At 38.6% G+C, this 21,060-nt stretch overlaps 3 protein-coding genes across 3 annotated transcripts; all 3 read right to left on the bottom strand.

Annotated features, from left to right (window-relative positions):
• Positions 1-3,370: 3,370 nt before the first annotated feature.
• LOC101521956 (olfactory receptor 5L1-like) lies at positions 3,371-4,306 on the bottom strand. Its single transcript, XM_004585320.2, has one exon. The coding sequence runs from the start codon at positions 4,304-4,306 to the stop codon at positions 3,371-3,373; it is 936 nt and encodes a 311-aa protein (XP_004585377.2).
• An 8,028-nt stretch (positions 4,307-12,334) lies between these two features.
• Positions 12,335-13,270, bottom strand: LOC101523599 (olfactory receptor 5L1-like). Its single transcript, XM_004585570.2, has one exon. The coding sequence runs from the start codon at positions 13,268-13,270 to the stop codon at positions 12,335-12,337; it is 936 nt and encodes a 311-aa protein (XP_004585627.2).
• A 6,848-nt stretch (positions 13,271-20,118) lies between these two features.
• Positions 20,119-21,060, bottom strand: LOC131480067 (olfactory receptor 5D18). The gene has a single exon (XM_058662458.1). It carries the CDS (start codon positions 21,058-21,060, stop codon positions 20,119-20,121), a length of 942 nt encoding a protein of 313 aa, XP_058518441.1.

Raw genomic sequence — 21,060 nt, 5'->3', positions numbered from 1 at the left:
GAGTGAGAAGTTTAAGGAGCCATTATAATCTAAAGGCAACCATGAGAAAGGAGTAAAGAATGGTGTCAGTTCCCTAACCGATGTCACAGACAGAGATTCAATAAACTATACGATCCCAGTTTAATTTCACATAAATTAAAAAATAGTGGTTCTATGATGTTTCAAAAATGTCATGGAAAAATGTTTTTACTTTTAAAAATTCCTCTCTTTGTTGATCTGAACTTCAGATTTATTCTTTCATCCTATATTTTATTTGATAAATCTAACAAAGCTATGTTTACAGGAATTGAGAATATTGCTTTAACCAGCACATACAGTTCAGGTGGTAGTGTTCTCATTTTAGTAAGTTTAGCCACACATGCCAGGCATATTTTGAACATATTCTTATAATAAACATTTTCTAATCAGCTATCATTTTTATAAGATCATAAAGGGTTCAAGAATACACAAAATCTGTTCTAAATGATTGAAATCTCATATTGTACTGATAATCTCTTCAGGGTCCTAAACATTTGTATATCCAAGCATTTGAGGACAAAAGTAAATGCAATTTTTACAGTTCATTCTCATTGTTAGAGAAAGAGGTTTCTCCATTCAGGAGTGAGCATGATGAGAACGTATAAACGCTTTTTTATCACTCTGTCAAAGTCTGTAACTATGAGATAGTACTAACCTTTTCCATTGGATCATGCTTTGTTTTGGGACGCTACCCTGCGCTCGAGCTGGTTGAATCTGGGAGACATATATATCTAAAGTCTGCCATGTATTTTATCTCACTTTTTGCTTTACGACCAAGTTATGTTTTCTTTTAATCTTGTATTTTAAAAAATTATTACTTTGAGTCCTCATGATACCCCTCCTGAAGTTTCAGTCTTTTCCTTTCAGTTCTATTTTAAAAAATACTCCTCTTGCAAAAGTCTCCAATTAATTATAATAAGAAATGAGATATACAATGCTGGAAACATTGGGGGTGGGTATATAAGCAAACAATTTTATACAGAATTTCCAATACATTGTGTCTATTTAACTTAAATTCAACCCACCCTCCTCTCTCAAATATATCTTTTCCTGAGAATAATCAGCAAAACCTAAGGCTTCGTCTAGATAAATTTGATTAAAAAAAAGAAACAGTTATCTACATGTTCTCTCACCTTCAGACAGAGCTCTTGTAGGAGACACAGTTCCCTCTGACCGGGGGAGATCTTATTACGGAGGGATCCCAAATTAATGTTTCTACTCTCACTCTCTCGAGGATCATAACTTACAAGTCCCTGATTGTCATCCTCTAGGGCATTAAAAGAAGCAAGTAAAGGTAAACTTGTACTCTATAAAATATCCTGAAAAAAGAGATGTAGCAATATTAGAAATAATTTATGTGAAGCACTGTGTAAGGATTTAAATGTTAATTCCATATCTCCATGATCCTTTTCACTGCTTTTTTTTCTTGTTATAGTGAACATGATAGTTTACTTACTCAACAACTATTTTAGACAGTATTTATCATGCCCCTCTGGTGTTTCTCCTGCCAAATCTTCCCTCTTTGCACTAACCACACTAGAGAAGCAGGGAAACTCCCCCTTGGGTTATTTCTCACCTTCCTGCCTAGAATATAAGGTGTACAAAAATTCATCATGCATGTTGAGAGTAAGACCACAAATAAGCAAAATGTACATTGATATAGAATAAATTATTGTTTATTATCTGAAAGAATTCTAGAAAATAGCAATAGTAAGTTGCCACATATCATTGTCTATTCTAAGACATGCATTTATTTATTGAAGTATCTCTGTGATTACCTCAAAATTAGCAATAAAAAATATATAACACCTAGTTTAATTAGAAAAAAATCTGTGGAACTTCAAATGTCAATGCGGACACATATTTTGTCAAGATTTCATCTCAGTAAGACGCTGTAAGATTAACAGCAATGATCAATGTTAAAAATAAGAGATCAAAGATGTAAAAATTCAATTACCTGTAAAATTAAAATCTAGAACAAAATACCAATCCCATTTTTCATGAAATCAAACTCACTGCTTTTCTTTAAAAAATATTTATTGTTATTTGAAAGGCATAGTTCCAGAGAAAGAGAGAGAGAGAGAGAGAGAGAGAGAGAGAGAGAGAGAGTGAAAGACAAAGAGAGAGCTCTTCCATACACTGCTTAATTCCCCCAGTTGGTCACATTGGCAGGAGCTGGGCCAGACCAAACCCAGAATCTGGAGTTTGTTCTTGGTCCCCCACATGGGAGCAAGGGCCCAAGCATTGGACCTCATCCCTTGCTGTCTCAGGCATAGCAGGAGGGAGATGGAGCAGAAATGACGCAGTCAGGATTAAAACCAGCATCTATGTGGAAGGCTGACATGTCAAGCAGTGCCTAACATGTTAGGTAGTGTCGGTAGGCCCTAATTTTAATTTTCTAACATATGATAGGCACAGATTATTCATCTAAATGAGCAAACAAAATGCTCAGTTTTGAGCAAAAAAAAAAATCAAAATTCTCTTAATTGATGTTGGAATAAAAAAAGTCAGGGATGTTACACATAGGAATCCAGATAGAATGAATAGACCTACATTGAAGGGCAGAAATCAATTTAAAAGTGAGTTTTTCATCTAAAATGTATTTTATAAATAATACGAACAATATGTAAAAGAAAAAGTGAAAGAAAAACTTAACTCCTTAACACACAAATGTAGAATCTCAGATTTCTGTGAAACACAGAAACACAAAAAGAGAAATATTTATTTAGGAATTGCATATCATATAGTCTCTGAAGTTCTTGGTGCATAATTTGTAATGTTTCTTCCTAAAATTCTTTACAGATCATTAATATTGTTCTCCCTTTTCAAATTAAGCGGGATCTAGAGATCCAAACAGTACATTTGGTAATAACAGCAACAAAAATAATAAGGTCAACATGAAATAAGCAACCAACAGTCTATATACATATTTATAATTCCTGTTCTTTGTATTAATCATTGGATACAGACGTGTTACCCAATGTAAAACATCAGAAATTAATTTTCCAAAACTTGTATTTTTCGCGAAGTATGCTGATGCTGCAAAATGTATAGTTTTCTAAGTTAGTAATTAAACTTATTTAAGATTTTACAAAAACTAAATATTTGCATTTTAAAACTACTGTTACCCACATCCATTAAAAGCACTACAAGTCACAGAATGGGAAATAATTATGTCAATTTTAATAATGCTCAATTAAGTTGTTCCCTGAAGAAGCACAAAGGTAATGAATGTATCAAGAGGCTCACAGCTATCTAGTTTCTGAGTAATCTCTTTACTCCCAGTTTTCAGCCCAACCATTCATTCCTTCCCCCAAGCTGCAAACCAACAGACTGTTGAAAACAATATCCTCTAAGAAAATATTTTGCAGGCCACCACTTTTCTGAGAGCTTCTTTCACATCCTTATTCCTCAGGCTGTAGATCAAGGGGTTGAGCATGGGAATCACTACTGTGTAGAACACATTGGTCACTTTGTCGATATCCAGGCTATTACCAGAACTGGGCTGACAGTAAATGAAAAGGATTGTCCCATGGAAGATGGTGATAACGGCGAGGTGGGAGCCACAGGTAGAAAACGCTTTGCGTCGTCCCTCTGCAGAACGCATCCTCAAGATGGTGATGAGAATGAACAAGTAGGAGGTGAGGATGATCACAACAGTAATGACCTCATTCAATGTGACCACAATGAACAGCACCACCTCATTTGTAGTGACATCAGAGCAAGCGAGACTTAGGATAGGGGGTAGATCGCAGAAGAAGTGGTTAATCACATTGGACTTAAAGGATTGAATCTCCAGAGCCAAGCCCAAGTGAATCAAGGAACACACAGTCCCACAGAGGTAGCAGCCAGAAACCAGCCCCACACAGAATTTCTTAGACACAATGACCGTGTAGAGCAAGGGGTTGCAGATGGCCACAAAGCGGTCATAGGCCATCACTGCCAGCAGGAAGACCTCAGTGACTGCAAAAGTACAAAATAAGTAGAATTGCACCATGCAGCCTAAGAAGGAGATGGCTTTGTCTTTGGTTAGGATATTAGCCAACATCTTTGGGACAATGATGGAGGAGTAGCAGAGATCCACAAAAGACAAATGGCTGAGAAAAAAGTACATGGGCATATGAAGTTGAGAGCTGGCTTGGATCAGTGCAATCATCCCAACGTTGGCCACAACTGTGACTCCATAGATGAGAAAGAACACCAGGAAGAGAAAGACTCTCAACTCAGATGCATCGGACAATCCCAGGAGAATGAAATTGGTCATAGCCGTGCAGTTCTTCCCAGCCATTTAAATGTTTTTTGAGGCCAGAGACAGCAGGTAATTTTTTGTTGTTTCCGAGTTGAGAACAAGCTGAAAATAATTGATGTCAGGCAATTCCAGAAAAAAAATTAAATGCATGCATGAAGAGTAAGAGAAAAACATGGTGTTTTTATCAAATGTTCAACACTTGCCATAACAATTAAAAATGTGAAATATTTCAGAGAATCTTCCTAGTGAAAAAAAATTTATCACTCACATGTGTTGATTCATCATCATTTAAATTCATAGAATTCAGATGATCAATTAAATCAGATGGTTTAATAGTTGCAGAGTGAATCAGTGACAGGATTAATGTCACTTGCAGATTAACCATAACTCCCTAGAAATGTTAATAGTTTCCAGTTAAGCTAGCTAGTATTCTGCTGCTATAGTTCAACTCACCTGTAATGTAAATTTCCAGATGGGAATATTCTCTACAGTTCTATTACTGAGGTACAAGAAGGATTTCTTTGAGATTAGTCACTCATGCATTCTCCTTAATTTTGCAACTGTATAGAAAACTGGAGATACTTAAAACACTTTGGAATTCAGGATTTTTGCTTATCAAATTATCAAAGTTATTTAACTCAGTATAAGAATGATTGTGGAGATCTACAATGACTCAGAGAAATGAAGCATTTGAATAAGTATTTTTGCAAAAGCAGTAGAAAACATGTATCTAAATTCTGAATAGCTACAATGAATATGAAATGATTTGATGGAATACATTAATCACAGTAATACCGTAAGTCTTATTATATCGAAGCATTTGTGAGAAACTATGTCAAAGGCACATTGCAGCTTTCATTGTGATATTAACACAAAAATCTGTCAAATTTGGATGAATTATGAAACAGCATCATATTACATTTTGCTAGAATAATTATGTTTGCTGAAATCATACCTTGGAAATTACTAATTTTAAAAAAGCAGATATCTATGTTACATTTAGTGTATACATGTAGATATAGAGTTGAATATATATATATATAGAGTTAGGAGTTCATTGGGCTACAACCCTGAATATGAATGTGTACTAACATAAAGGAATATAAATCTATCCAATCTCTGAAAGTTTGTTCTGGAAAGAGGTTAAATTATTTATTTAGTACAGGTATCTATCATCCAGGCTTTTCCCCAAAGTAAAAGACAAATAGAACTTCAACAAGTTTATTCTCTTTCCATTTTATTAGACAACAGAAACTATTCTGTCTCACTAACACATTGCAAGGAAAATGGAGTGAGGAGAGCCTGGAGCGATAACACAGTATAGTGTTCTCTCTGTGTATTTTCTCCATATCTTTTCTTTTTTTAAAGATTTATTTCTTTCTATTGGAAAGGCAGATTTTACAGAGAGAAGGAGAGACAAAGAGAAAGATGTTCCATCCACTGGTTCACTTTCCAGTTGGCCATATCCGAAACCAGGAGTTTCTTATGGGGAACCCGCATATCGGTTCCAAGGTCCCAAGACTTGGGGCCATCCTCTACTATTTTCCCAGGCCACACGTAGAGAGCTAGATGGGAAGCGGAGCAGCCGAGACACAAAGCAGCGCCTATATGGGATCCTGGCATGTACAAGAAGATTGAGCCATTGAATCAGGCCCAGTGAATATTAATTTATAAGATCAAACTGGAGTAATTATTTCCTTTTTGTGATCATATCACTGGTTTGATAAATAGCACGTTCGTCTCTATATGTTCAGAATTTTTAGAGATGATTTCAGAAAATTTAGCCTTTGAAATAAAACATTGTCATTTTCAAAAATCAAATTTATGTAGGAAACTGTAATAAGAGAAGTCTGTAACATTCTATTCATTGTTAGTGATTTCCTTTTAACTTCCCAGCTTTTGTGATCTGTCCATTGCTTTTCATTCCCTACTAGGGTACTTCAAACAATTTGTTGAAAAACAAAAGAGAAGTTTACTCTGATGTGAATAGCTTTGAAAGTCATACATGGATTTTTCATAATACCCATATCCATCCTTTCTGGAGCCCTGTATATCTATACAAATATTTAGATATATATAGATATATGTAGAGAGCAGTTCAGAGCACTCAAGCTCACTCCTTCACATGACTACATTGTGCCCTTTTCTGTAATTGACTCAGATAATTCTGCTGATCTATAGGGAATTATTCATATCCTTTTTTTTTTTAAAGATTTATTCATTTTATTACAGCCAGATATACACAGAGGAGGACAGACAGAGAGGAAGATCTTCCGTCCGATGATTCACTCCCCAAGTGAGCCGCAACAGGCCGATGTGTGCCAATCCCATGCCGGGAACCAGGAACCTCTTCCGGGTCTCCCACGCAGGTGCAGTGTCCCAATGCATTGGGCCGTCCTCAACTGCTTTCCCAGGCCACAAGCAGGGAGCTGGATGGGAAGTGGAGCTGCCGGGATTAGAACCGGCGCCCATATGGGATCCCGGGGCGTTCAAGGCGAGGACTTTTAGCCTCTAGGCCACGCCACCGGGCCCAATTATCCATATCTTTTCAACAGCAAACCATTGAGATATCATATTGGGTTTCTCCCTATCACATAAGGGAGTTTACCACTTGTCAACTCACCTGCTCTCCAGCTCTAAAGTTCAAATATGACCTAGAGCATTTTTGAAGAGATGAGTTTGCCCAGTAAGATGCTAAGAGGTTATTCCCAAAGAATGCTAAATGCTGCTGTGATCATTTCTAGTCTCTGACTCCTTGTGATTTGTATGAGTGTAAAACCCTTGGATCCGTGACCATTCTTTGGAGAAGCAGAAGAAACCTCACTGTGGCGATGCCTGGAACAGCCCCATCTGGCATCTCAAATGTGAGCCACTGTAATAAACACTTTCATTCTTAGAAGAATCTACTTATTCTCAGTATCTGGATTGCTGGTCAGTTAAAAGGACATCGCTTGCTTTGCCCCACTGACATTGCATGCTGATAATCTTTAACCAATTTTAAAGAAATGACAAAAACTTATAATCTTAAATTCAGGGGTGCTCTTATCACCTGACCCCATCCTAAAATGTTGATGTTATTGCTGGGCTAGGAAGAAAAAAAATTCTCTTGGAAATTTTTGTTTGAAATGTTTGCTGATAAAAAATGGTCTATGGATCTACACTCCATCTAAAGATTTGAACTTCTTTAATGAGAAAAGAAACAAATAACCTCTGTGCAGGTACAGGTTTGTCAACCCACCCTTGTCAGAAACAAAGGAGTTGCTTGGTCGTAAATCACATATTTCATAATTCCATTGGTGTGGAAAAAAATGAAGGAAGGGGAGAAACTGAGAAAGTTTGCCATTTTGTTCACTCTGTAGTTTTTCCAATACATCAAAATTTATGTTACAAACAGAATTATTCCTTCTTTCACAAAAAGTGTACTAAACCAAAAGATACAAAATCATTCTGCACTGTGACACAGCAGGTTAACCTCCTGCAGAGCCGATCTCCCATAGGGTTGCCAATTGGAGTTTTGGCTGGTCTACTGTGGCTGGTATTCCATGCTAGTGGTTTGGGAAGGCAGCAGAGGAGGACCCTGAGTGCCTGGACCCCTGCCAGGCTTCAGACCAGCCTAGCCCATTTGGAGAATGGAACATCAGATAAAGGATGTCTCTCTCTTTTCCCCTTTTTCCTCTTGTTAATCCTGTCTTTCAAATTTTAAAAAAATATATTTAAAAAAAAGACAAAAACATTTTTAGGATTAAAAGCAGAGGATAAGGCACGCATGCATGTTGTCTACCTCGGAAAGAAGAGGTATGCATATATGTGTAATGCCTTTGTCTCCATAAACACATTCGTTTCCATTTTGCAGTACCCAGAGGCTGGCAGGTGTGTACAAACCTGAGGTTCAGCTGTTTCTTTCATGCTGCAGATGGTAGACGTGTATGATTGTGCTGTTTTCTGTCTTTCTGTTTTTCTGTATTTCTGCTTCCTGTGTGATTGTGTGGGGCACTGGGGGCACTGTAATTTAAGCTCCTGAAGAATGAGCCACTAACATGAGCTCATTAATCTCTAAGGCAAAAGTAACTAAGTAAATGTTGACCGACAGCCTGTGTGCTCTAAGATTCAAAAATAATTTGATCTCTGTGGATTTACATCAGGATTTTTAAAAAATCTGTTTTGGGAGAACAATTAACGAAAATCAAGCCTAACTACTCCCAGCCTTCAGGGCTCATGATGAAATTACACAAACTGATGTTGCTGAATGTCTGAGCCATGATCCATATTGCTCTTCTGAAACAGTGTGAATCTCTGTCATCCACTTTCCTTCTCGTAACATAATAAAACACCCTGCTTTTGGACAAGGCTGATTAAATAAAGCTTCTAGAGGATGCTCCCAGAAATCAGAACCTGGTGCTGCATAGCTGCTGCGAAACATATTTAATAATTGAAATGTAGAGTGTTACAGTGAGAACAAAGGGAGTGAGAAAGATTTTCTCTCCACTGTTTAGGTCCCCAGATGGCCATAACAGTTAGGACTGGGTCAAGCCACTGCAAAGAGTATGAACCTCTGTTCAGGTCTCCTGTGTATTTGCAAGTGCACAAGACTTGGGTCACTTTCCACTGCTTTCTCAGAATATATTGTTTTAATGCCTTCCTTACATATGGACAATGACTGAGGCTTTGACAGTAACACTTTGGACCAAGTCAAATTTGCAGGAGAGGACACTGTGCTGTTTTCTGTATTTCTGCTTCCTATGTGATTGTGTGGGGCACTGGGAGCCAGTGTGTGGGCTGCCTTTTCCTCTTGCTCATCCAGTGGTAATGCCGTCCTAAGCAATCACATATGTTATCTTAACAAACACACTATTCAGCTTTTTGTAAATTATTATTGTGTTTTATAATGTTTTATAGTGTTTTATAATGCATTTCAGTAGGCTTTGGGGTTTCCCATCATCCTCCCCAAGTCCAATGCCCCCTGTTGATTTCTCCTGGGTCATCCTTCATCAACAGTCATAAGTACATCATTCCTCTATTGATGACTCTTAAGTTTTAAGGTCTCAACTAGTACATAAAATTTTTCTAAAATTACTCTCCTTCAGAACATTACAGTAGAGTTTGGAGTGTGAGGTGTGTACTCAAACTTTTATTCATTCACTCAGAACACATATACAGAGCAAAAATATGCCAGTAAGTTTAAAATGAAGTGGAAGCGAAAAACTATATTCACATTTGAGATAACACAAAGGATGGAGCAGAATTTGTCATTAACTTTTGTTGAACTGCCAATTATATGAATATAAATATACCAAATATTGGTCCACATATTAGAAAACATGTCTAGTATATAAAATGGGAATGATACTAAATAATGATATTCTTCTAATTTCATCCTTATGTATTAATGTTTTCAGAGCTTGGAGTGTCCTACAAATTGTTACGGAGAGTATTACCATTTATTTTAAATGTGAGCAAGGCATGTGAATAGAAAACATTTAAACAGACTTAACGTAATGAAACTTTGATGATTGTATCTAATAAGTTACCTTTTTTTTTTTTCTATCTCTAATTTTCAGTTTGACACAGGGGAAAATGCACGCTCTTATATAAATCAGCACTAAAACATTAGGTAAGCATGTGAAAATTACAACCAGAATGTTCCAGAGAAAACAGCAACATTCATTTTTACTGCTGGTTTACTCACTTGAAAATGGGATAAAACAAAGAAAATACAGAGGTGAGGTTAAAGAGCAGATTGACAAACCACGGTCAATTCTTTCATGTCTCTTCCTGAAAACGCTGACACACGTTGAATCGCCCTTTCTGCTCTGGTAGAAAAAGAACTTTAGCACCTAATATGAGCAGGTACGATGGATTTTACAATTCATATTTGAATCATGTTGTACTGTTTCATAAAAGTTACCAAAGGGTTATTTTAAAACCTTGTGAAAATTTGAATTAAGAAATAATCAGTTTTGGTACAAACAATTTTACTACATCTATGCAAAGTGTTTCCAGAGCATTTTCCGTGAATTGTAAAGTTAGTTATGTTTCCTTACTCTGTCAAAATTATGGAGAAAGTACTACTTTTGCCATATGATTTACATTCTCATTGTTTCCTAAGCTCCACCTTAAAGAGTGACAATTTGCATTGCATTTAATTTGCAAATATTACTCAGAATCAATTGCATCTATAAGTAAGGCAGTAAATTAAACCTTAGAGGGTCTGCATTTAGTTTAGGTGTTAAGAGAGATTCACACACACTTTGGTGAGATGAGCAGCAATAATAGATTTCTCTTTCTTGCAGCATGAATTGCGAGTCCCTCAGAAGCTGGGCCTGTGGTCTCTGACCTCTCTGTGCCCATAGGCCCTCCTGTTCTTTGGTTACCACCTTTCTGTCTGGACACTAGCCAGCTGCATCCTTCAAGGCCCTTTTGCGAGCTCCCTGTTAATTCTGCCTGTGAGGGAAAAGAGAAGAGGAGAAAGGCAAAGAGGAAACATGGCAAGAGAGTAAGAGAAAATTTCCGTATTTTAACCTAAAATGTGCTGAATGTTGATCCTGTCTCCAGAGGCACAGAAACACTGTGGTTTGTGTACCATCTTTAGAGGTCAAAGTCAACTGAACGGAGTCACTCTCAACCTGTCATTGGAACTGACAGTGACTCATGCTCAGCTCCCCCACATCAAAATCAATAGCTGCTTCCTAATGCTAATACTCCATCAATTAGTAATTCTCTGTATTCTTCCAGGCCTCTAATACCTACCATTCAAGCATGAATCCTGCTAGGTTTTTCTTTTTATCCTTAACTGAACAATGATTGATGAAGATCTCATGATAGTGTGGAAACAATGTAGAGTCATTCAAAATTCTTAACAGCCATCAAAGTGCTGTATGTTCCTATGTTATTCCATATCATTAACTCACTAGCAATTTTATGGTCCCACCTAAAAAAGAAAAGTATATGGGACTTATCATATGTCACTGATTATAAAATGCAAAAATGGCTAAATAGCTCACATCTCAAATTCATCTCCACATTCATTTGTACAATCAATAAATAGATTCTTATGTCACTGAGTACATACATGTATTTTAAAAATTTAATTACCACTAAAGGCCATGAGATAACAATATTAGTGAATGTCAACGGGGAGGGTGACCAGGGTTGAAGTGATTTACTATTTAACAAATTAAAAATCTAGGTCAAAACATTGATTTGGGTTTTTATGAATTCAAATCTTCAAGGTTCCCAGGAGAGAAGCTCCATTCCAACAAACAGATGCAATTTACACCCTGATAAAAATCAAAGGAAAATCACAAATAAACTATTAGTGGTACATGCAAATCAGAACTGAATGAAGGGGTATGTTTTATATACACAGGGGAATAAAAAAAAGATAACAAAAGGTCCTTTCATCACAACATGTACAAGGAAAATGAAGAAGTGTCAGAAATCACTAACAAGTTTCAGGAAGCTTTCCACCTACAAAAAAGAATGACTACAGGTTTGAAATGCTGCTCAATTTCATAGAAAAATTAAACAGTTTTGGGCTCAGGATACAGGAGAGGGATTATAGTGGAAATTATTCATGTTCTTGGGATTATTCTAAGCTCCCATTATGTATATGAAAATATTATCACATAAACTATTTACCTTATAACACAGCATCCAAATTTCAGAGAACGCTAGAAACTACAACTACAACTAATGGCCAATAAAGAGAAAATAACGCGTTAAAATAAAGGAGCAAAAAAAAAAAACCACAATCATTCAATATGTACATGTATACAATTCTCACTCTGGCACATACTGCTGTACTCCTGTGATTTTCACTACAGCACATTGTACATCCTTTTTTCAAAAAAAAATTTATTTTATGCATCAGATACAGGAAAAAAAGAGTGGCTTTGGGTACGCGTCATTAGACTCAAAAGGGTTGTAGAGGAAAAAAACATACAAGTTTCAATAGCATATCCACAAAATACCTAACTTCTCAGTGTAAATATCAACCCTACACATTATCTTTCTTTCCCTCTGCTGAGTTTAGCTTAGAACGCAGATTAATGCTAATTGACCTATTCCTCAGATATGTGTTTTGGAGCCCATTAATTTCCTGAGAGCTTCCTTCACATCTTTGTTTCTAAGGCTATAGATCAAGGGGTTGAGCATGGGAATCACTACTGTGTAGAATACCGTGGACACTTTGTCAACATCCTCATCACTGCTTGAACTGGGCTGGCAATAAATGGACAGGATTGTTCCATGGAAGACGACGATGGCTGTGAGGTGGGAGCCACAGGTAGAAAACGCTTTGCGTCGTCCCTCTGCAGAACGCATCCTCAGGATGGTGATGAGAATGAACAAGTAGGAGGTGAGGATGATCACAATAGTGACAGTCTCATTGAATGTGGCCACAATGAACAATAGCACTCCATTTACAGTGACATCAGAACAAGCAAGATTTAAAAGAGGGGGTAGATCACAGAAGAAGTGGTTAATCACGTTGGACTTAAAGGATTGAATCTCCAGAGCCAAGCCCAAGTGAATCAAGGAACACACAGTCCCACAGAGGTAGCAGCCAGAAACCAGCCCCACACAGAATTTCTTAGACACAATGACCGTGTAGAGCAAGGGGTTGCAGATGGCCACAAAGCGGTCATAGGCCATCACTGCCAGCAGGAAAACCTCACTGACCACACACGTGCAAAATAAGTAGAATTGCACCATGCAGCCTAGCAGGGAGATGGCTTTGTCCTTGGTTAGGATATTAGCCAACATCTTTGGGACAATGATGGAGGAGTAGCAGAGATCCACGAAAGACAAATGGCTGAGAAAAAAGTACATGGGCATATGAAGTTGAGAGCTTGCTTGGATCAGTGCAATCATCCCAAGGTTGGCCACAACTGTGACTCCATAAATGACAAGAAATATCAGAAACAGAAAGCCTCTCAACTCAGGCACATCCGACAATCCCATGAGCATGAACTCCATCACAGCTGTGCAGTTTTCCTCAACCATAGCCCCAGGTCATGAGTTAGCTGCAGTAAAAGTCTGAAAGTTTTCCTCCATTAAATAACATAACATTTAAAAAGAGTATCCCTGCTCTCCGAATTCTCTCCTAAAAAAAGACAAAACAAGCAAAAAAAGCCATCAGGAGAGCCAGGATAATCATTTGTATTTTCAAATAGCTGGAAGGTTTTTAATGCAAAATGTGATTTCTTTGCTGCTAGGTGAAATTAATATCTCACTTCCTTGGGAGACTGTTTAAACAATACTACAAATATGCCTTGTGGCATTGTGAGTAAAGTTGCTGCCTACTTTGCTGGCATTTGTTGTGGATACAAAGGCAAAGACCTGGTGCTTGACTTCCAGTCCAGATCCCGGCCAAAACACTTGGGAAAACAATAGGAGGCTTTCCAATTTCTTGGGCTCCTGCACCTACGTGGGGGACTCAGAAGAAGCTCCTGGCTCCAAGCTTCAGCTTTCCTAACCCCTGCTGCTACAGCCATTTGGGAAATGAATGAATGAATGGGAGACCTCTCTTTCTCTCTTTTCTCATCTTTCCACGTACAGGATGACAAATATTCTAAAAAACACATATTCACTGCTACATTGGCATATTATATATGATACTAACACTCAGAAATAATTTGTCAAATAGAAAGGCATAAACACCATGAAATATCTGCATATTCATTCACACAGAAAAATGCATAATAGAAATTATGTATTGATTAGAGTGATAATTTTAATAACAATTCATTGTCAAGGAAATGTCTATGATAAGTTGAGAAAAGATAAGTCATATTATGGGTAGATTATGCACATGCACAAATGCATTGTATTATTTAATCATCACATTATCCAAGAACATAAACATTTTAATCTCATGATCCTAAAAATAGCTGAATCTATAAGCTTACCCTAATTCTCACAAAACACAAGTACCAGAGAGGAGTGGGAAAGAGAGTGGCTTTCTGTGAGTGTGTTTTAGTGAAAGACACATATTCCAGACCTTGACTCAAAGCAAGTAAGAAGGGAAGGTGAAAAGCTCTCATCGACTGTTTCTGGCCCTTCATAGACACGTACTTCTGGGGCAGAAATCAGGCATATGTGGAGGAATAATAATCTGGACCAGAGCCCAACACAGGGCGAAATTCTCCCCATAGGTCACCATCAAAGATGGACAGGATATGTACATGAACAAATAGCTCCGAAAGCAAAAAATCAATGTTAACTACATGATTTTCTCTCTTCTAGTGCCTAGGAAAGGGGAGTTATTTATCTTTCCATGTTATCTCGTTCTGAAAGCTGATCTTATTTTCAGGCTGTAGGTTGCCCTAATGTATCCCTTTTCTTAAGGAATACATTTGCTCCAATTGGCAATGGGATAGCCTGAATGCCAATACAAGAAAGAACTCTAACTGACATCTAGTGCTCTCAATACACAGGACAGTCTCCACCACCGTCAACACACACAACAAAATGTTACCTTAGTGCCGTAACTGAAGAGCCTGCATAAAGAGACATTTCAAAGTTCTGTAGAAAATCCCAACTATTCCTCTTTGTGCTTTCACAGGTGGTTTATACATCTATGTTCCTTCACAGATACTTCTGCTGGCTTCTTACCACCCCTTGTTAAAAAAGAAAAAAATATATATATATATTTTTAATTGGAAAGGCAAAATTACAGAGAGTAGGAGAAACAGAAAGAGAGGCCTTCCATTTCCATGGTTCACCCCCAAAATGGTAACAATGGCTGGAACTGAGAAGATCCAATCCCAGAAGCCAGGAACTGCCTGTGAGTTTCCCATGTGAGTGCAAGAATCCAAGATCTGGGCCATCCTCACTGCCTTCCAAGGCCACAGGCAGAGAGCTGGATCATAAATGGAGCAGCTAGAACACAAACCAGTGCCCATATGCCAGCACTGAAGGCAGAGAATTAGCCCACAGCCCCACCACAGCAGCCCCACTTTACGGCCACTCTGATCACCAAGTATGATCTCCATGCAGTTGTTACCATGATACATGGAAAGGGATTGACATGAGAAAGGAGCAGAGACAGAAAACAAGCATTCATACCAATTGGTTCCTACCGGTTTGTCTCTCTCATGTAAGTAGTTATCATTACATATTTGGTTCTACAGATTGAATTATTTCTGTTTCCAATACAGATTTTCCCTAATACACAATGAGAAAAATATTTTCATAAAGCAGTATACAAGGGCTTGGCACCATAGCCTAGTGGCTAAAGTCCTCGCCTTGCATAAACCATCATTTCCTTTGGGCACCAGTTCATGTCCCGGCCACTCCAGTTTCCATCCAGCTGCCTGTCTGTGGCCTGGGAAAGCAGTAAAGGACGGCCCGAAGCCTTGGGACTCAGTGCCAGCATGGGAGACTCAGAAGAGGGTCCTGACTCGGGCTGCTGCAGCCACTTGGGAAGTAAATCAGCATAAGATAGATCTTTCTGTCTCTTCTCCTTTCTGTATATTTGACTTTCCAATAAAAAAAAATGTAAATGTGTAAAGAAAAGAAAAAGTATTTAAAGCATGGCATTTCTTAAAATATTCTTAAATTAGGAAAGAAACAAAGCACGGGCATAAAAAGAAAAAGTCTGCCTACCACACAATTCCTCCTTCTCTTATATAGAACAGATTGGCCCATGAGAAACATACAAATTACATTCCAATTTCTGAAACATGTATCTTTCAAGTCCATTCTGAAAAACAAAGGATTGTTTAACCAACCTGTGTTAAGACAACATTTTCTCTGCTATTGCTGTAGATGCTCTGATGGAAATATGAAAGACTTTATATTTGTGAGTGTATTCTTGAGGGTCTTGTTCAAATAGCTTTCCAAAGTAATCTCTTATGTCTGTGGAATAACAAGTAAGCCATTCTGTCTAGGGAGTCAATTATTGCCACCATGGGATATAAGCCCAGGTGAAAACACTCCGTCTCTGGCACATTCTTACCATCATGCGTGGTTCCATTTGGAGTCCATGAGGCACTGCAGACACGGTGTGCAGCATTTGCGCCTTGCATCCATGTGTCAGATGTCATTAGGAAACACATGAAGAGCTCCTGCTTGTAAGCCCAGTTACAGATTCATTCCGGAGTGCATAGGGTCTGAAGCCATAACAGCAAGAGGTGAGGCTACTGAACTCCCTTCATGAGAAGTATGAAAGTTGCTCACATTTACTCGACGCTTTCCAAGTGCTTGGTTTTATCCCAAGTGCAGCAATGAGAGCATGCCGTATTTACAAACCCATGTGAGATGATCGTGTCATGCTCTCTGTAAATGAAGTGACTGAGGCACACATGTGTGAACTGTGCACATCACACAGACATTCCTTGATGGAGAAAGGAGAAATGAGGCTCTGTGGTTTGTCCACCCCAAATACACAGAAACGCCAAGATGGCTGACTTTGTGTTCAGTGCTAGAAACCTGGAACCAGAAATGGTGCAAGATCTGTCTCCGAGATTGGCTCCTTTGCTGATTATGTAATGTCAACCTTGACTATTAGTATTCTAACTAGAGATGATGTGATCCTAGATAAAGCAAATACATCTTTTAAGATTTATTTTATTTTTATTGGAAAGGCAGACTTACAGAGAGGAAGATCTCTGATCTGCTGATTCACTCCCCAAGTGGCCACAACAGCTGGAGCCATGCCCATCTGAAACCAGGAGCCCAGAGCCTCTCCCAGGTCTACTGTGTGCGTGCAGAGTCCCAAGGCTTTGGGCCATCCTTAACTGCATTCCCAGGCCACAAGCAGGGAGCTGGATGGGAAGCAGGGCACTGGGATTAGAACCGACGTCCTTACGGGATTCTGGCGTTTGCAAGGTGAAGACCTTAACCACTAGGCTACCACTTTGGGCCCGAAAAAGCAAATATTTTAAGGAATTGCTAAAGAGCAACAGCAAAGTGACCTTATAAAGGTTAAAAATAATAGATGGGGGAAATTCAGTTATCAAATTCTAAGTTATAGTGAACTATGAATGATAAATTCTGGTGTTCTATTGAAAAACAGGGTAAACAGTGCTAATCTTAGTGTACTATATATTTCATTCTGAGAAATAAAACCATAAGATAGACTATTGGATTGTTTTTTTTCTGTAAATTAACTATTAGAGGTTAAGAAGTGATATAGATATTCCAATTGGACATTACACAAAACATCCCATGTTACCCCTTAAACAAGTCCAAGTTTTTCTTGCATATACTAGATTCTTAAAATATATTCATTTTTTTATTTGAAAGGAGCAGAGAGACAGAGAAAGATCTTCCACCTGCTGACTTACTCTTAAAATATTCATTATAATAACAATAGCCGTAGCTGCATCATGCAGAATCCCAGAGCTAGGAATCCAATACAGATGTCCTACCTGGCTTATGGACATCCAAACAATGAGCCATCCCCAGCTGCCAATCAGAGAGCACATAAGCAGGATACTAATGCTGGAATTGGAGCTGGGACTCAAACAGTGGCATCCTGATACAGGGTACAAGCATCCCAGGTGGCATCCGATCTTTTACATTAACCAAAAGAAGGTTGGTCCGCTAGCTGTGGGTTGTTGTTAAGCTGTTTAACATTAACCAAAAGAATCTGTAGGTAGCACTAATTAGCTTCCAAATTGTGCACGACTGATCAATTGATCTATCAAGTTCCTGAAATTGGGGAACTTTTTTAGCCCCCTTTCCTACCTAACGCCTCATAGCTGTTTCTCTTACAACCAAGGAAATTCTCCCCTTTTATTGTGCAAGAATGGAGGAACAAAATCAAATGCCCAACAACTAAAATGATGATTAAAAAAAAACTTGAAAAATATCCTGTAGGCGTGAAGTTCTCACCAATCAATATACCTAAAACCTCTAGGGTGCTGGTCTGTACTTGTTCCAAAGACACTTCTTAAAGATTTCAAGATAGTTTAAGGATGCCAAGAGACCACTCTGAGGTCTGAGATCAATTCATCGCCTTTGGTCAGAATAGCAATAATGGCCAGGACGGGGCCAGTTCAAAGTCACACTAGGAACTTGGAGTCCAAGGACGTTAGCCATCTTCTGCTGCTTTGCCAGGTGAACCGGCAGGGAGCTGGATGTCAAGTAGAATACTGGAGACATGAACCATCTGGGATGCTGGCACTACAGGTGACTACTCAGAACAACAGACCTTCAACATTTTTTAAGTAAATGAGAATCCAAACATTTATTCAGAGATTATGTCCATGGTCAGGAAAATAAAGGTTTTAAAATACTGCTGTTTGTTACACCTTCATAACCAAAAAATGTTAAAAAGCCACAGTATATTGAGTAAATATCCATCATACTTGGTTTTGAAAATAAGATTTTCTAAATCATTGATTGTGTTTGTTCTACATTATTAGACATCAAAGTGGAGTTCGTTTAAGGACATGTTCAAGATATACATTGTAACTTACTTCCATTTTTCTTCATACCAAGTGTCCTATATATACAGTATAACTTACTCTTATTCTCTCTCTCCCTTTTTCTTTTTGCTTTCACACACACACACACACACACACCCTAATTGCTTAGTAAGATATTTGTTGGAACTTTCACTGATTATTACATTTTAACCTCTTGTTTTATTTCTTATTTTCTCCTAAAATCTCATCCTTACTGTAATGTGCTTCTTTACACTCTCCCCATGGTCCTTTCCAAAGCATTGTTCAAAACACATTTGTTTCATGAAGACATCATTCTAATAGTCTTAAATGAATTTTAATTTTTCTGTGTGCCCTACAAACTTCTTTGTTACACAATAGTCATTCATTGCCTGCCAAACAAAACCGGATTTCATGTTCTTGAAGGCAAGGATTGTGTCTCAACAGGTATTTTCATTTGTTTTAAGATTTAGTAGTATTGGGCCCGGTGGCGTGGCCTAGTGGCTAAAGTCCTTGTCTTGAACGCGCCAGGATCCCATATGGACGCCAGTTCTAATCCCGGCAGCTCCACTTCCCATCCAGCTCCCTGCTTGTGGCCTGGGAAAGCAGTTGAGGACGGCCCAAAGCCTTGGGTTCCTGCACCTGCATGGGAGACCTGGAGGAGGTTCCAGGTTCCTGGCTTCGGATCGGCGCAGTACCAGCCGTTGCGGCTCACTTGGGGAGTGAATCATCGGATGGAAGATCTTCCTCTCTGTCTCTCCTCTATATATATCCGCCTTTCCAATAAAAAAAAAAAAAAAAAGATTTAGTATTATTTTGTTTTATTTTTACTGGAAAGTCAGATATACAGAGAGGAGAAGAGGCAGGGAGAAAGATCTTCTGACCAATGATTCACTCCCCAAATGTCCGGAGCTGAACCGACCCAAAGTCAGGAAACAGGAGCTTCTTCCGAATCTCCCAGATGGGTGCAGGGTCCCAAGGTTGTAGGCTATCTTCAGCCACTTTTGCAGGCCACAAGTTGGGAGCTGAATGGAAAGTAGAGCTGCCAGGATATGAACCAGCACCCACATGGGATCCTGATGCACTCAAGGCAAAGACTTTAGCTGCCTATCGGCTAAACAGAATAGAAACAGAACCTATTCTGTTCCCAATAACTTGTAAGAAAGAACAGAATTAATGACTACTGAGTAATATGAAATATATTACATTATATGTATGTGTTTACTTTTTTAAAATTTAAAATCAGGGTTTTGGGGTAAAACAGGTTGATTTTACAGGCGACACATTAAGAATGAAAAGGATTGCTGAAAAGCTGAAACAAGTTTAGCCTTTTGATCCAAAAGTTTGTCTGTTGCACGGGTCACTATTTACTCCATTATATTTAAAAACATTTTTAGAAAGCAGTGCTTCTTGTATACATAGTATTTCTCCTGAATAACACTCACTAAAATAATATCCTCAATGGGAAAAGACTTTCATGTCCATTAGCTTACTGACAGTGTCTTTGACATCCTTGTTTCTCAGACTGTAGATCAGAGGATTCAACATGGGGATCACCACCGTGTAAAACACAGAGGCCACCTTGACGGTATGTCTGGAGTTCTTGGAGTTGGGCACACAGTAGAGGAAGAGGATGGTACCATGGAAGATGGTGATGGCAGTCAGGTGGGAGGCACAGGTGGAGAAGGCTTTGCGGCGTCCACTGGCTGAATGCATCTTGAGGATGGTCACGACGATGAACACATAAGACGTGAGGATGATGAGGAGTGTGCTGACTTCATTGAAGGTGGCAAAAATGAACAGAAGCAGCTGGTGGGTGTGAGTGTCAGAGCAAGAAAGGGAGAGAAGTGAGGAGAACTCACAGAAGAAGTGATTGACAGTGTTAAAACTATGGAAGGATAATTTTAAAGCTGAGCATGTCAGTATCATGGAACATGTTATTCCCCACATGTACGACCCAATCACTAATATGGCACAGAGCTTTGGGGACATAGCAATGGTGTAGAGGAGAGGATTGCAAATGGCTACGAAGCGGTCATAAGCCATCACAGCCAACAGAAAGGATTCTGTTACCACAAAGGTGCAGAAGAAGAAGAATTGCAGCATGCATTCCCAAAATGAAATGGTCCTGTCGTTAATGACCAGGTTGAGCAGCATCTTAGGAGCAACAACGGAAGAATAGCAGAAATCCACAAATGAAAGGTGGCTGAGAAAAAAGTACATGGGGGTGTGTAGCTTGGGGTTAATTTTGATGATCACTATCATCCCAATATTCCCCAAAACAGTGACACTGTAAATGGCCAAAAAAATCAAGCAGAGTGGCATTTGCAGCTCTGGATAATCGGAGAAGCCCAGGAGAGTAAACGTGGCCCCACTTTTATTTCTGCTTGACAGTGACAT

The sequence above is a fragment of the Ochotona princeps genome, chromosome 4, assembly GCF_030435755.1.
Source record: "Ochotona princeps isolate mOchPri1 chromosome 4, mOchPri1.hap1, whole genome shotgun sequence".
In the NCBI taxonomy this organism is placed as follows: Eukaryota; Metazoa; Chordata; class Mammalia; order Lagomorpha; family Ochotonidae; genus Ochotona; species Ochotona princeps.
The sequence above is the reverse complement of the archived record's forward strand: the minus strand, read 5'-3'. Positions and strand labels throughout refer to the sequence as shown.

Bases quoted from the DNA above. Each gene is read 5' to 3' on its own strand.
- LOC131480067 (XM_058662458.1), bottom strand. From the start codon at position 21,060: ATGTCACTGTCAAGCAGAAATAAAAGTGGGGCCACGTTTACTCTCCTG.
- LOC101523599 (XM_004585570.2), bottom strand. From the start codon at position 13,270: ATGGTTGAGGAAAACTGCACAGCTGTGATGGAGTTCATGCTCATGGGA.
- LOC101521956 (XM_004585320.2), bottom strand. From the start codon at position 4,306: ATGGCTGGGAAGAACTGCACGGCTATGACCAATTTCATTCTCCTGGGA.